General features: G+C 39.5%; 1 protein-coding gene across 3 annotated transcripts in view; it reads right to left on the bottom strand.

Moving 5' to 3' along the window:
• Positions 1 to 260: 260 nt before the first annotated feature.
• MKX (mohawk homeobox) overlaps positions 261 to 15,077 on the bottom strand; it is a 49,035-nt gene continuing 34,218 nt past the window's right edge. For 2 of the 3 annotated variants that reach the window (XM_030264452.4, XM_072925412.1), the window contains 2 exons: positions 2,974 to 3,007; positions 261 to 2,861 (listed from right to left, as the gene is read on the bottom strand). In XM_030264452.4, coding sequence (XP_030120312.1) covers positions 2,675 to 2,861; positions 2,974 to 3,007 — 221 coding nt within the window. In that variant the 3' untranslated portion in view covers positions 261 to 2,674. The remainder of the gene's footprint in view (positions 2,862 to 2,973; positions 3,008 to 15,077) is intronic. The other variant, XM_030264453.4, reaches the window with a different exon arrangement.

Genomic DNA, 15,077 nt, shown 5'->3' with positions numbered 1-15,077 from the left:
GGAGGATTTATTAGCATCATGCCATGTTGTCATTAGCAGTCATTACTCAAACATTGCTGCAGTCATTTCCATCGGGTACAAGCTAAACTACTTCACACAACTACGTACCACAAGGTGTATTGATCAGAATAACTCTTCTGTTTTGTCCTTGCCTATCACAGGCTTGTGTCCCAGTACAGGGAAACCCTGACTATTACAGGAAACCAGAAATGCAAATGCCTAAGGACAGATAAATGAATATTTAATTCAAACCAGCAAGATGTTGTTTGCAGTTATTTATTATACTAAAATGGTTACATATGTTGAAACAAAGAAGAGCAATAGTAATAATGTTTGTTTTTCCAATATCATAAATAATTACTGAGTTTTCATTAGCTGTTGGCTCAGCACTGATCATGACTTTTGTTATTTAAAAAAGACACACACATAATTCATCAGAATTTGTGTTTTCAGAAAACTCTAAAGCAGCAGTAGAAAAAAAAATAAATTAAAGGAAACAGTAACAAGAAATTAGGCCAAGTACTTCTTAAATTTAAAACCCACTTGATGTGTTTTACAGATTATTCTTGTGCTTTGATCATTGGAAAAGAGAACCATTAACAAGTTGTTTATACAATGGCTTGCCTTCTCCAGTTTTACTTCAGAGGAGTCCCCAAAAGTACCCTTTCTACATGACAAATTTTGTTGTTTATACAGACAAAAACACTGAATATTTCTAACAGAAGAGTTTGTCAAAACCAGAAATTTATTGTCACAAAATATTTAATACCAGAATAACTTATAATAGTATGAACAAAAGTGAAGTATTAACTCTCTGCTATTAGTTATAAACTCACATTATTATGCCAAAATCCAGTAAAGTATTAAAAATTAATGTCATGGAATCTTAGACATATAATGATGCAAGTCAGTAAAACATACTTCAACTGTTCATACAGTCACAACATACATTTCTTGCTTGGCACTTTAAGTCAATGCAAATCAGCAATTTAGAAAACAAAGTAAAAATATATATGTACAAAATATTTTCATATCAAATAATTTTCATTGTACACTAAATAAAACCAACAACGTTATGTTACATCAAGAAGTTTCCTAAGAAGTCACACCAAGGCTGATATTTGCAATGTGTCTTGACTATTTTAGTGCAACTGAAACAGCCTCTATTTGCAAGTTAGTTACATCATTAGCATAGTCCTGCTTCCATTGATGCGGGAGTTCTGCCATTAAACTCAGCAGGAGCAGAACTAAAGTCTTGTCTTGTTCATTGATGGCTCACCAGAAAGAGAAGCACGGAAAGGGGTAAGTAGGAAAAAACCTGACAGGATACCCACAGGAAAAAATCCAATTTCTAGCAAGAACCAGCTCTTTTCCAGTTTTCTGTAATGGATTCTGTATGAATTTGTTTTGGCTTTGCCACTGTTTATTCAAGCACTGTAAACCTCATTAGACTATTGTTATATGACTTAAGAATAACTTGTACACCTCCAGATAAAATTTAAAAATAAACCCAGTTTTATGATAGTTATTACACTCAATAGCAGTCAATTTTAGAGACATGACATTTAATACATGGTTAGTATCTTCTTAAAACCCTCCTGCTTTAAATGCTGAGATATTTCAATGTTTCAGTTCCTTTTGTGATTCTTGTTAGGGCTTTGATAGTTTATATTCTAGGCTTTTCTTACTGAAATGTGGAATGTCAATCAACTGTCCTTATTTATGCAGTACATACAAAATAAAAATGTTTAAACCACATTAAAGTAATAAGTTCCACCATGGAAACATTTCTGAATGGCAATATAGTTTTAGTTTTGTACAAGAAGAAACCAATTTTACTTCTATCAAAACTTCAGTAAGTCACTAGTAAAGCTTTAAAATTATAGAAATTCAACTTGAATTTACAACTAGTCTGACTAAAACCTTCTCAACTAGAAATCTTTAATGAGCAACACAGCATATGTATAAGTTCAAAATAATCTGAACAATTAACTTATTTCCTAAATTTGTGTGTTCTAGAGTATTGCACTTCTCAAAGGAATGATTTTGGTATTTTAATATACTGCATATACAGGTAAGAAACATGCATAACAACCTTATAGTCACTTTGACAAAACGTACTGTACAATTTTTATAACACTGTTGATTAAAAAAAAAGAGTGAGAATGACGTAACAATTTCATTAAGACTCATCCATTTGTACAAGTCGAATAAGCACAACTCTCCAGGGCCTTCAGCAGTATTGTGTTTAGCCCTCGGCTGCTTAAGCCCACTTGGAATAATATACAAAGTTTAAGCATTATGGAATTGTCATTTTGAGGCATAACACTGTTGTACTATGCCCACGTTATAGCTTATTTTTTCAAAGCAAGGCACTTACTGTAATAGCAATGCAAACATCTTATGCGCACTTCGATTAACATAAAATAAGTTAATGTTTTGATAAAAACAGGGTTTTTATAATTTACATGCCTTTTATAGAAGCAGTTGAACATTTCATTTAATACAATGAAAACGTCTGAGTCAGAAGGGACCTTAATTTTTTTAACTGACCATTCTGTAAAAGGGGACCTATTTTCCACATTTTCCTCCTGTCTGTGAATTGGATTTTGCTGAAAACAAATCCTGTGAGGAAAATGTCTGTTTGACGTGAAAAAGAAAGAGGACCCATCCCTTAAAACTGCTGAACTAATGGCACTTTAACAGTCTTTACTTCTGATATATGTGATGATTTCTGAATGATGCAGCTGGTAGTTCCCTGCAGTTTATCCTTCCCCTGGGCAAGGTTCGTTAGGGCCATAGCTGCGTTGATCTCCTTCCAGTACGTCTCATCTTTGCTGGGTCCCTTTCTGTTAGCTGCACTAGATTCAAGCAATAATAAATATTTACACACACATCTTACATAGCTACATAGTATCAGGAAAACTGTAATAGCAACAATAGTTTTGGAAAACTGTGAAGTCCCTTACTCACCTTTCACACTTATTTGGTCCATTCTCCAGATTTTCTGAAAACAGGAAAAGAAAAGTCTATTTTATTTTAATAGTTTTAAAAACAAGCCTGTTCAGGGAATAGGCATATTGAAAAATAACCCAAGATTTATTCCAAATTTGATACCAGATCTAAAATAAAATCTTTACTTTGACACACATAAAGGACCAGCTTCATGCAGGCATCTTCCTGGAGAAAGCTACACTGAAAGTGTAGCTGTTCCTGAAGGTCCACTTACATTTTGCAGGGTAATAGAGGCATTCTTCAAAACATATTTATATTTTGAATACCGAGGACATAAGGAATTGCAAAACCTAAAAATAAAAATCAGCTTAATGGCCTTTCAGTGAATGCCTTCTTGTATGCACTAAAAATAGGACTCTGACCCATGCACACATGATGTGTGCGGGTTTCAACGCGCCCCTCGCCCAGGCAGTGCCCAGTCACAGAGGCAGCTGAGAGGGACACAAGTAACAAGCACACCTGGTTAACAGCCCTCAGAGATGAAATTGCATCACAGGCAGAAATTACACTTCCTCATCAAGAGTCATATTTGTTCATTCACTAAGTCCTCACATCCCAGAGAAGCCAGAAATATTTACCAGGCAGAAATGTATAAGCTTTATTCAGTGGGTTTGCTATCTTGACACAGAAATACATTATAGAGGAGCAAGAAGCTGGTGCCCAACTGCAATTCCTATAGAACACAAGTCAAACCAAAGAAACAGCAATGCCACGAGTACTAATGACTACAAGAACCAAAAAGCCTCTAAACACAACATAAATCTCAAAAAGTAATGTACATCTTTGTGAGGCCAGATTCCCAAATAAAGTCAACCTTACTGCTAGATTTCCATCCGATTATTAATTAAAAGTTGATTTTGTCTTTAAACAGAGCTTCCAGTGGAATAACCCCTGGTAGCTCTTCCCTTAGGAGCAACCTTGCCCACCAAAGCCAGCAGCCCATTGTCTCCTACAGCCAATAATTCAGCTCAGCTGCACTGCCCAGTACTTGGAGGTGACTGCTGGAGACCACAGTCCCACTAAAGAACCACAGGGAGACCAGCTGCAATTTCAGAGATCAGCTGTTTGCCTGTTTGATCTAGCAGGCCTCCATCCTTTTGAAAAACAGCTTTATAAATATTTATTTATAAATAAATGTTCCCAGGTGACCAAGATTTAAGTGTTGTTCAAAAAGAGCACAGCTTAAATCGGTATCTCTTAAGATCTCCTATAACAATGCTTGAATGAAATTCAAGAAGGGGAGGACCAGCTTACACAGAGGACAAAGAACCAAAGAAAAAAGAAACATGTGATCCAGAAAGAGGTACTGGATGACAGAAAAGTCTCCTTCTTCACACTGTACTTGGCTATGAAGAATTTTTTAGCCCTGCTTCATTGTTTTTTTTTTTTAATTAGAGAAAATTTTCAAGGATGTTTAGGACTGAATAGATCAGTAGGTATAGAAATGGAAAGGGCAAGTAATAGAGAACATCATTGCCAGAGCAAACCTGGATATAAATACACCTCTCTCAAGCATCTGTCAGTTTCTTTTGCTGTTGGAAAATATTTCCTATGAACAAAAAAATTGCTTGTACAAACTTCTGAGGGAAGGAGGTGTGAATGGTGACATACATTCCAATTCCAGCATTTATTTGAAGGAGTATTTGCAAATATTTTTTACTGGTGTTTAGCTAGCTCTCAAAGAAAGCATCTTGCCCATGGTATATAAAAGCAGTAGCAAAACTAAAAAATAAAATCCAGGAGGAAAGAGCTGCCTATTCTTTAACTTTGCTGAAGACTTTTCCTGAATCACACTTAGTTTCTTATTCTGTTCATATTTTATGGTTTTTTCAAACAAATAATTTATGTCAAAGAAACCCAAAACTACGTTAAAATAAAACCATCACCAATAATTTGCAAAGCTCTAGCTAATAACTGCTCTCAAGCATGTTAGTACAATGAAGTCTGAAAATCCATAATTTCAAAGAACTGGCCCTCTTTTTCTTGCCAAAAATCCTTTTCTGCTATACCATATACCAAACCTCTGACAGCATATACCAGTTTGCACTACCACAGCATCCAAGCAGCTGCCATGTGTCTGAACAGCCTTTAGCAAAGGAAATAGGTATTACCTTTTTGGTATGGTTGTTTTTTGGGTTTTTTTTAGTTTGTTTTTTAGTTTGTTTTTGTTGGGGATAACCTCAGTGAGAGAGACAAAGATCTTTCCTTAAGCTCTCCTTGACATCTCGCCAGTCAAAACAACTTGACGTGACTCAAAGCAAAAGTGGGGTTCACTTCCCATGCCACAAAACTGCTATCTAAGTCATATATCTTTGTATCTTTATTTGTCAGAACTCCATTCATAAAGAACAGAGATGTCCTCCAAGAAGTGGATTCAGCCATCCTATTTAACGCTGCAGCCCAATGTCCCTGAATGCTGCTGCAAAGCCAAATCCCTAAGTTCTGTTCTGTGGCCCCTTCCTCACACTTCTGTCCCTTGGACAGCATTATCATCCATGTGGATATGCTGAGAGCTGGATGGGGGGAGGACCATATCTCTCCTTTGGCTATGCAGTATATCAATGATTCATATCTATTTTTATATAGAGACATTAGACACTGCTAGTATAACTACAGCCTTAATGGCTTAGCTCACCCTGGAAGAAATGCAGGCTGGTCATGTCTGGGTCATCACTCACCAGAGAAAGAACATAGATGACAAAATGTTATCAAGTGTATAAAAAACTGCAAAATTGTGAGTCTTACTCAATATTTTGCTTTTTCTTCATCTTTTGTAATCTATCTGCTCTGCCTCTAACTACTAATTAAATATTTTGATAATCAAAGCTTTTACTATTTAAGGTTCCTGCAAAAGAATTGCAAAGTATATTTCAATTGTCAAAGCAATATTTTGGTGAGATTGAAAATAATCAAAGAACTGGATTCTCAAAACAGAAAGTGTTTATTTGCTTGACCATCACACAACAAATCCCTATTTAGGCAATAAGGAAATGGCACTGGAGCTGGGTAACCTCTCTGGAAATGGTGATGAAAGGAATGGAAAAATGATGGAGCATGCTGAATTTCATCAAGTAGCCTCAGCTGAGGACTCACCCCAGAGCAAGTGCTGATGGGCACTCCACTCATGACCCTCTCTGTACTACATGAGAAGCAGCACTTTACAAACCTTGAGGTACCAAAGTTGCACCAGAGCTGTTCTCTCCAAGCACTATGGTTACTTTAATCTCATATGCCTTTGGTGGCAGCACCTCTGGCCTGTTCCTGAAGAGGGTGGCTCTCTCAATAGTCAGATCAAGGCAAATTGTCACACAAATTTAAACCCCTGCAGACTGGTCAAGCTTAGATCAGTGTGTCAAATGATTCCTAGGAAATCCAGCATTGATGAATTATTGTATTCCACACCATTCTCAAGACTCATTCGATAGGTTAAAAATTATGTTTACCCTTCTACACACAGACATAAATACTTTTTAACAGCATACAACTGGCCAGCACAAATAGTTTTCCTAAACAAACAATAGTAGTGCTCAATAGCATATTTAGTATTTGAAACCAGAAGAAGCTGCTGCTGAAGGTGTTTTGTAGTGTCTCAGAAAAGATTATGCTTCTTGTCAAAGGATGGTGATAGGCTCTCAACATATATTGAGACCTGTAATAAATATATTTCATATTAAATATCAGAAATACCTTTTTGCTGCAGGTTTGGAAATAACTTAAAACAGTGGTCATTTGCTCTGTAGCCAGAAAGTTTTAAACACCGTGAAAATAGAAACTTAATAATTTAAAATTAGGGGTTGTCATTTATACCTCACTTTCTGGTGCTTCATTCTGCTCCCAGTTGTAAGCATCCAGAGAATCACTTTTGCCTGGCCAAGAATGTCTCATTCTGTTCTCAACATCCACCCAAAGAAACCAGCAAGGCGGGATATTTGTTCCCTCTTGTTTATAATAGGAAGTCACTATAAATCACCTACCAATGGAATTCTGTATACCTTTCCATTAGTATGAGTTTTCAGTATACAGTTTACTGTAGGGCATAGTGCCAAGAGTGTAGACACCAGACAATACCAGCTTTGTGATACAGCATGGTATTTTTCAGGACTCACATCATTATTAATAATATACATGGCATCTTTTTTTTTCACCATGAAATTTCTTCATAAACATCAACTCGCTGATCCTGACAACTCTCTTGTGAGGTAGCCTGCTGTCCCATTATAGCAGAGATGTAAATGAGACTCAGAAGTCCAAAGTCAAAATACTGCCAAGGCAATATTTTGACTATTTCAAAAGCATTTAAGAACAGAATTTTCTAGGATTTCTCTTATATTTAAAATATTTTCCTTTTTTCTTCTGCTATCAGAAAGGACTAGCCAAAGAAAATGAAGCCCAATGTTCTTGCAGGCAAACCAACCTTAAACGCACAATGCATCACATATTTACTATGCACAAAGCCTCTCTGGTGACACAGAGCTCGCAGCACATACAAGTATTTCAGAACAACTCAGACCCTTACTATTCGCTGCATCCAGACTAATAATTTTTTTATATATTTGGAAGACTGCAGGGGTGTGCTAAATAATGTTAATTACAGTTACATTTTATCATTTGGATTTGAGACTTCTAAACTGTATGTGTGCAGTGAAGAAATACACCCTAAGGACCTGCTGGGAACAGCGAAGGCAAGACTGACCCCTTACGTAGCAGCGAGCAGCCCCCACTGCTCCCCCGCTCACTGCGGGATCCGGCTCAAGCTGAGCCACAACAACTGGCTCAAACCCTGCTTTGTGTTATCAGGTAACACTGACAAAGCAAAGATGGCTTGAAACCAACAGGGGAATGTGTGAATGAGGGAATGAGACAGAGAGGGAAGGGTACAGAACATTATGTAGTGGGGAAAAAATGGACGTAGAAGTCAGGGTACAGTAGGTCAGTCTCACATGACCGTCGTATTTTTTGAAGCTACTTAAACATGTACAGATTCTTGATGAATTACACATCTTCTATTCTAGTTTAAAATAGAGGGGGGGGAAAAAGAACTGCTGGCCTCAAATGGTGAACACTATAAAACATTTGTTGGTTCAATAAAAGGTCCTGTATAACTTATCTTCATTTTAAAATTGGCAACATTATTCGGTTGTTTCTTTCACTGCCTCTCCTGAACTTTCTTTTGTTGGTTTTGGAGACTCTGGCTTAACATGTGTTGACCAGCATTTTCAAAACAAGCAAGAAGAGGAAAAAGAAGGAGAAACAGGAAATAAACTGGGGCAGTTGAAAGAAAAATGAACATTACATGTGTGAGTAAATGAGTGGGGAGATGAAATATTTCTGTAGGTCACATACTCACACACACCTTGACTCCAGTATTTTCCAAACCACAATTTCAGGGCTCATAAGACTTTCAGATCTGTTTCCCCAAGAACAAAGGTTAATTTTAGTTAATACTCCTGTGCTCTTCTGCACTGACACAGCTCCTTTACCCCTGAAGGATCCCAAAGTAAACCATGAACCACACAACACAACTAGTATTCATCCACATCTGGGGAGGGAACGTGGCTTAGCCCAGGCTGCTCAGTAATGCAAGGGAGGGGAAACTGTAACCCAAAGCAGCGTGCCAGGGCTCTTATAAAAAATGTCATTTAATCCCGGTGCAAAAAGCATCTTTCAAAAAACAAGAAAACCTCAGCTTCTCTAGCTTGAATTGGAGGAAGAAGGACCTGGCCATCCTATATTTACACTTGCAGTATCCCATTTTGAGCCTAATGTAAACAGACAAATGAGCTTGTACACATGGATAACTGCTCAGCCAGCGCCCTCACTACCACAGATTTTCCACACACAGACAGGACTCATCCCACCAGCACTGAAACTCCTAAAACCCTTTTCCTTTTGCACCATCCTCCAGTTTCCTCAGGGACAGTAGACCTATTAAGGATGAATTATGAAGAAGTGCAGACAGGAAAGCTCATGCTGGAAGTGACTCCAAACCGCAGAGCCTCCTACAGAAATATTCCCCAAACATGTCCCCGTGACTGATCTCCTGCAGACCCCAGGCCACCTCCACATGGGATCTCTTCAGTGCTGTCCCTTGTGAATCCACTTCTACCCCAGAGCGGGTCCTGGGCTACGAAGGTCTGTGGGAAACCCTCTGGTTGGGGCTGGCAGCGCTCATGCAGCAGAACCTTTTGGTGGAGGAATGAAAGTCCCTGTTGGAGTTTCAGGTGACCTGTGGCTGCACACACAGCGAGGCCTTGTGACCTGGGAGAGTGCAGGATACCAACCACAGCTAGTCCAGTCTCAGGAGTGTACTGGATTTCTACTGACAAAGATTTATTGCCATGTCCTTTAGTTACATGGGAGGAGGAAAGATGTCAGAAACTTGCAGGAATGAGCTCTGGGCCCAGGCTCTAGAGAAAGCTCCTTTTCAGCAAAGCTTTTTTTTTACCACTGATCTCTTTCTTCCAGGAGGAGGTTACAGAGCAGCTTGTAATGAAGTCACTCCCACAATTCTGTTACCTCACTCCTTTGGCTTCACAGGGACACCAAGTACAACAACTCACCTGTCATCAGCTGTTATGTCCTTTCAGATGAACAAACTGCATAATGAAAATTTATGTTCATAGTGTCCACTAGAGTGAATATTTTTCCCTGTTCACCCAGTGGGTTTTTTTCCCAGGAACAGCTACAGCCCTGCTCTGACATCTTCTATTAAGATCCATATGGTGGGTCTTGCCAGTGTTAGAAACATCCCTTTTCCATCATGCCCTAGACCAAACTTTTTCTGTGAAAATTCTTCATTGCAATTTGTTTCTTGCATAAAACTTCACACATAAGCTTTAACTGTGAAAGATTGCTAACACTCAAGTTTTTTTCTGAATATCTGAGCATCCAAAGACTTTTTTACATTGTGCAGCCTGGAGCCTGCTGCAGTGGGAGTAGGCATCTAATTACGTTTTAATACATGTGATTTTTATAAAATGAGTGTACATGCCCACAGAGACTGAGATAAGTGTATTTTATAAATCATAAAAGAGAACTGAGTTTGCAAGTCTATATTAATATTTGCATTAATAAGTGCACTGAAAGCCCCACATAATAGTAGGCTTGGTGCAAATGGTCTTAGAATCTTGAACTATCCACATGAATGTAAGAATTTATGAGTTAGCAAAATAGATAATAAACTGGTGTAAATCACTTAATTGTTCGGGCTGTCACAGCTGACTCTAAATTTCCACTGACCAGTAACAATGTGCTCTCCTTGGTGAGATTCAGGGCACTGTGTGAGCCTTGTTTTCTCAGCCAGACCTTAGCAGAGCCTATAATGGGAGCTGGGGCTGTGAGTGTTGAGGTGAGCTGTTAACAAACTGATGGTTATAGGGTTTTATTTTCTTTACAAGTTTGCTGCAAAGCTGACCGAAATAAATTTTTTTCTCACTGAGTTGCCATGTTCCTCATTGAGTCGTGCAATGTTGTCAGATTCCTTGGTGATAGTCTCCCACATGCATTTCACAATGCATAAAGGAACATCTGACCTAAGATTCTTCTCTGTGTGTGTGTGTGTGTGTTATTTGGGAAGGGATTTACAACACGTGCTGTGCTGACTCATCAGATGAAGTGGTTTGCCCTTCTGTTGCAAAGCATTAGGGGTTAACATTGAAAACCACATTAGGCAGCAGGTAAAGGGGAGGGTGAAATAAAGAAAAGAGTAAAAAGGAGAAGAAGAAGAGAAAAAATAAATAGAGGAAACACTATGGGAGATGTTACAAAAAAAGAAAATGACAAAATGTCAAATGAAGATTCACCAGGAAAAATAAAAGTAATGAATATAAAGAGAGAAAACATACCACTATGTCAACTTTATTTATTTCTAATAAAAAAATATCCTGCTCCCACCCAGGAAAGTTGCTGTTGTGCAGGCAGGCACGTTCAGTCTTTCACTCTGGATCTAAAGATTTTAATTGGGAGCTCTTAAAACTAAAATAAGGTTTTAAAAATAAAAAGCTAAAGTCAAATGCAGCCAGGGTAAGCACTATTACACTCGAGCACGATTGTTTTTCATTAAAAAAGCAGGGTGAAAGGGAGGGTTTCAAAGCCATATTTCAACCCTAGGCTGACACGACAGCAGTAAAATCTGATTTTGTTATGCTAGTTGGCTGTGGGTTTGGGAGCAGACCCTATATATGTGGTGTAATGTTATGATATGAATGCATGCACACAGGATATTTTCAGAAGCTTCTTGCAGAATTTAGAGAAACGTGCCACCCATTCCTGCAGCCCCGCTCGCAGGAGCCAACTCCTCTCTTGCTCCTGGGGGCCAGGCATATGCTGTGCAGAGACAACTTAAATTACAAGGTGCTGTATTTTCAGGCAAGTGGAGGAACTTCTTAGTGAATGTCAGAACTGATTTCCATGGTGTGTTTAGCCAGAAGCATGGAGTAAAGCATGGGTAAGTCTATCTGAGAGACAAAATTCAGTTTCTTTTACTTACCTGTAAGATAAAGAACTGACAAATATGGTCTCTTTAAACACAGCTTGTTCCACCCACTGCATGGGGTACTGAAATGTGCACAATACTTACTACAGAATCATAGAATATCCTGAGCCAGACCCACAAGGATCATTGAAGTCCAGCTCCTGGCCCTACACAGGACCCCAAGAATTACACTATGAGCCTGAGAGTATTGTCCAAAATGCTTCTGGAAATTCAGTAGGCTTGGTGCTGTGACTGCTTCCCTGGAGAGCTTGTTCTAGTGCCCAGCCACCATCTGGGTGAAGAACCTTTGCCTAATATTCACATAAACTACTGCTGACACATGTGCAAATACTAAACCCCAGACACCTAAGTAGTGTCCCAATCTTACTGTGCTGTGAGATCATAAACATATAAATTCAAGGAGCTTGTAAGAAAAGTGTATCAGCAGGGCTCCAGCAATCAAACAGCTATAAAAATGACTGTAAGCTACAAAAGAGCCTTATGGTAACCCAGACAACTGTTGCACAACAGATCCTGAAAATCCAAGGATTACATGTGAAATTTAAGATTGTTTATATCTCCAAGGAGATACAGATATTTTCAAATATATACCTACCTGTATCTGCTTCTACATTATGTTTGCATAAAAATAGAAATGGCTAAGCATTCTGCCTTCACACTAAGTATACTATGAGATACAGCAGTACAATCACACATGGTATTTTCTATGGTTACCACTTCCTGAAGGCACGTGATGGAATTGTGCCAGGGCTGAACCTGCAGCACCCAGTGACACCTTTCCCTACACAACCTCAGTGCCATGACACAGCAGCTCCAAGGCAGTTGCAGTAAGAGAACACAAGAAGAGAGAAGACAGGTGGACTTAACACATCACGTTAGTGACTGACAGTCTCTCTGCTTGTGCTACAGGTTTGTGTGGGGCTCAGTAAGTCATTCTAACTGACCTTTTCACAGGTGCTACAGTACATTCCCTGGACTCTAGATTCTGACTTAAGAGCCTGGGCTTCCAACTTCCACATGGCTGAACACTCACAGGTGCAAATGAGGTTAACAAGAGTGTTGCTTTGCATGCATAAAAATCCATGAAATCACGAGCATCCTCAAGGTCTTACGCTGCTAAAATTACTTTAAAGTGTAATTGTTTGATGCCTTACTTATCCATTTGTGAAATCCAACAGATGTCTTATGAAAAAACCTTTATTAAACTTAGAAAAGGGCCAGATAGAATGTATCAAGTGGCACATCATAAAATCATCCTGACCTCAGAGGGGCTCAGCTGCATTCATGCTATGGCTTTGGTGGTACAGAACCAGCAGTGAGCAGCCAGTGGGGATGTAAGATAGGTTTTGAGGCATCTTTCAAACTAGGCCAGGTCATATATGTCAGAAAAGTCTTTATTTCTTCATCTAGCTCGATATGTGATGGGAACCCCTTTATTCAGCATCCTGAGGAACAACAGTGACATATATACACAGAAAGCTGAAGTCACACACCTCCCTGACCATATACAGAATAATCAGCAGAAAGGAAGTGCTGAATGAGCTGCAGGAGAAGGAGCTGCCTGTGGATTATTCTCATCTCCAGTTGCACAAAAGTGATTTTAGTGTTTGACAGCATTATTTTTGAGTCAGCTCTTCAGTTTTGTTTCCTCTGCTTTCCCTTGTGAAGCTATTGCAGTCTTCATGTTCCTGCTCACCACAACTTGCACTGTTATGATTTCCATCACAGGATTTCTTACCAAACCTAAATGTTCCCAGGCACCTTTTAAACAGGCCCTCAGAGATTCTAGTAAATTGGGAGGCCTATCAAGAAGGGCTGTGTTTTCAGTTTTCCTGTTCACTGAGTGAGTGAGAGGCAGTGCACTAAAAGGCAGAAGGTTCTTGGAGCAGAACATCATGCCCAGAGTCATTCAGGAAGATGTGCCTATTTGCCAAGAGGTTTGAAGAAGAAGAAACACCTCCTTCTATACTCTAAACATCATCTTGTGTTTAAAATTGTTTGAGTCCTAATGCAGTGCAATTCCAGTAACTCTGCAGAAGAATCATACTAAGAAGAGCTCAAAGCCTATCTGAGCTATCACGGAGATTGGTGCAGTGGAATAAATCAGCCACACTGGGCTTAAATTCTCAAGGACCAGCTAAATTTAACACTGCAGATGCTCACTAATTGAAAGTTATAAGCGCCCTTCACAGCTGAGCCTTTGCCTAAGACAGATGAGGTTCCTGCACACTGAAGGAGCACATGTGGGAGGTCCTGAAACAGTAGTAGGCCAGTACTTAACATTGCAGAGCCTTGGATGTGAACAGCTTTGTGGAAGAAGATGAAATTGCTTCTCTGGCAAAATGTATGAAACCGTCTGTGATAACAGGAATGAGAGTGAGGATGACTGAACAAATATTTGCTTCGAATGCCTTGTCAGGACAAGGGAATTGCTACTGATATGATCTTTACTTGCAATGTTACTGCTTCTGACAGTCTTACAGACCTTGCAGATGTTTATTGGCCACTAAATCATTCTTCAAGAATGTTGGCTCTGTTCCCAAACCTGAAGAGCTTGAATGTGAAGGGGTTTGTTATTCAACAAACACTGCTGCTTTTGGAGACAGTGATTTTCAAGAAACCAGCAGGGAAGCATCATCAGCTGATAACAAGAGAGGGACTGGGTTCAGATTTCGCTGCACCCCGGGCCTCAGCCGCTAAGGCAGGCTGAGTAAATGAGCAGCACGTAGCAGGGCACGGAGCATCCACGTGGCAGAGAGCACCGTGACAGCAACGCTGCGCCGCGATGATGGACCTGCATTCCAGCAAAGGCTGCTGCTGAGAGACACGGCTTACACCTCATCCCGACCTGGAGATGCTGCCTGCTCTCCTTGGCATGGCACAAGCACAGCTGCAAGGCTCTCAGAGGCTCTGTGGAGCTCGCTCCGTGGTGCTGCAGGGAGCAGCTCTGTTCCGCTCGGCTCCTCCGGATGCAGGACACGCTGCTCGGGTAAGGACCAGGCTCATCCGAAGCCTTTGCCATTCGTCTCGGGAAGAGCAGCTCGCAAAGACGCAATTGCTGAGCTCTGCAGGACCCTAAGCCACAGTGTTTCAAAGCAAACAGATTTGCTTTCAAACAGAGAGTTTTTGAACTACGGGCAATATGCTCGGGCTGTTTCAGTGAGTGAAGAAGACAATTTTCTGAGATCATTGCAGTTTTCATCTGAAAAAGCTACACTAGCCACTGGAAGCTGTACCTAAATAGACACTGGACTAAAATAGTATTAATAATAATTGTGACAGTAATAATACATATCTTTTAAATAATGAGTGATAAAAAGTAATCCATTCCCTTCATATTATAAAATTATTTTGTAATAAATTTATTAATAAAATTTTGTAATACCATTATGAGTTATTGATGCACAGTGTATTATCACCACAGGAAAAAGACACTATCCACAGGTATTGAACATATTTCTCCAGAAAAGGCACCAACACATTGACCAGTGAATGTGATCTAAAAGCAGTTAAAGCAAATAGCCTCCCTCTAAAGCCTAACTGAATTGCTGGCTGTCGGTTTCCAAGA

Source organism: Taeniopygia guttata, chromosome 2 (assembly GCF_048771995.1).
Source record: "Taeniopygia guttata chromosome 2, bTaeGut7.mat, whole genome shotgun sequence".
NCBI lineage: Eukaryota > Metazoa > Chordata > Aves > Passeriformes > Estrildidae > Taeniopygia > Taeniopygia guttata.
This window is presented reverse-complemented; position numbering and strand designations above follow the sequence as displayed.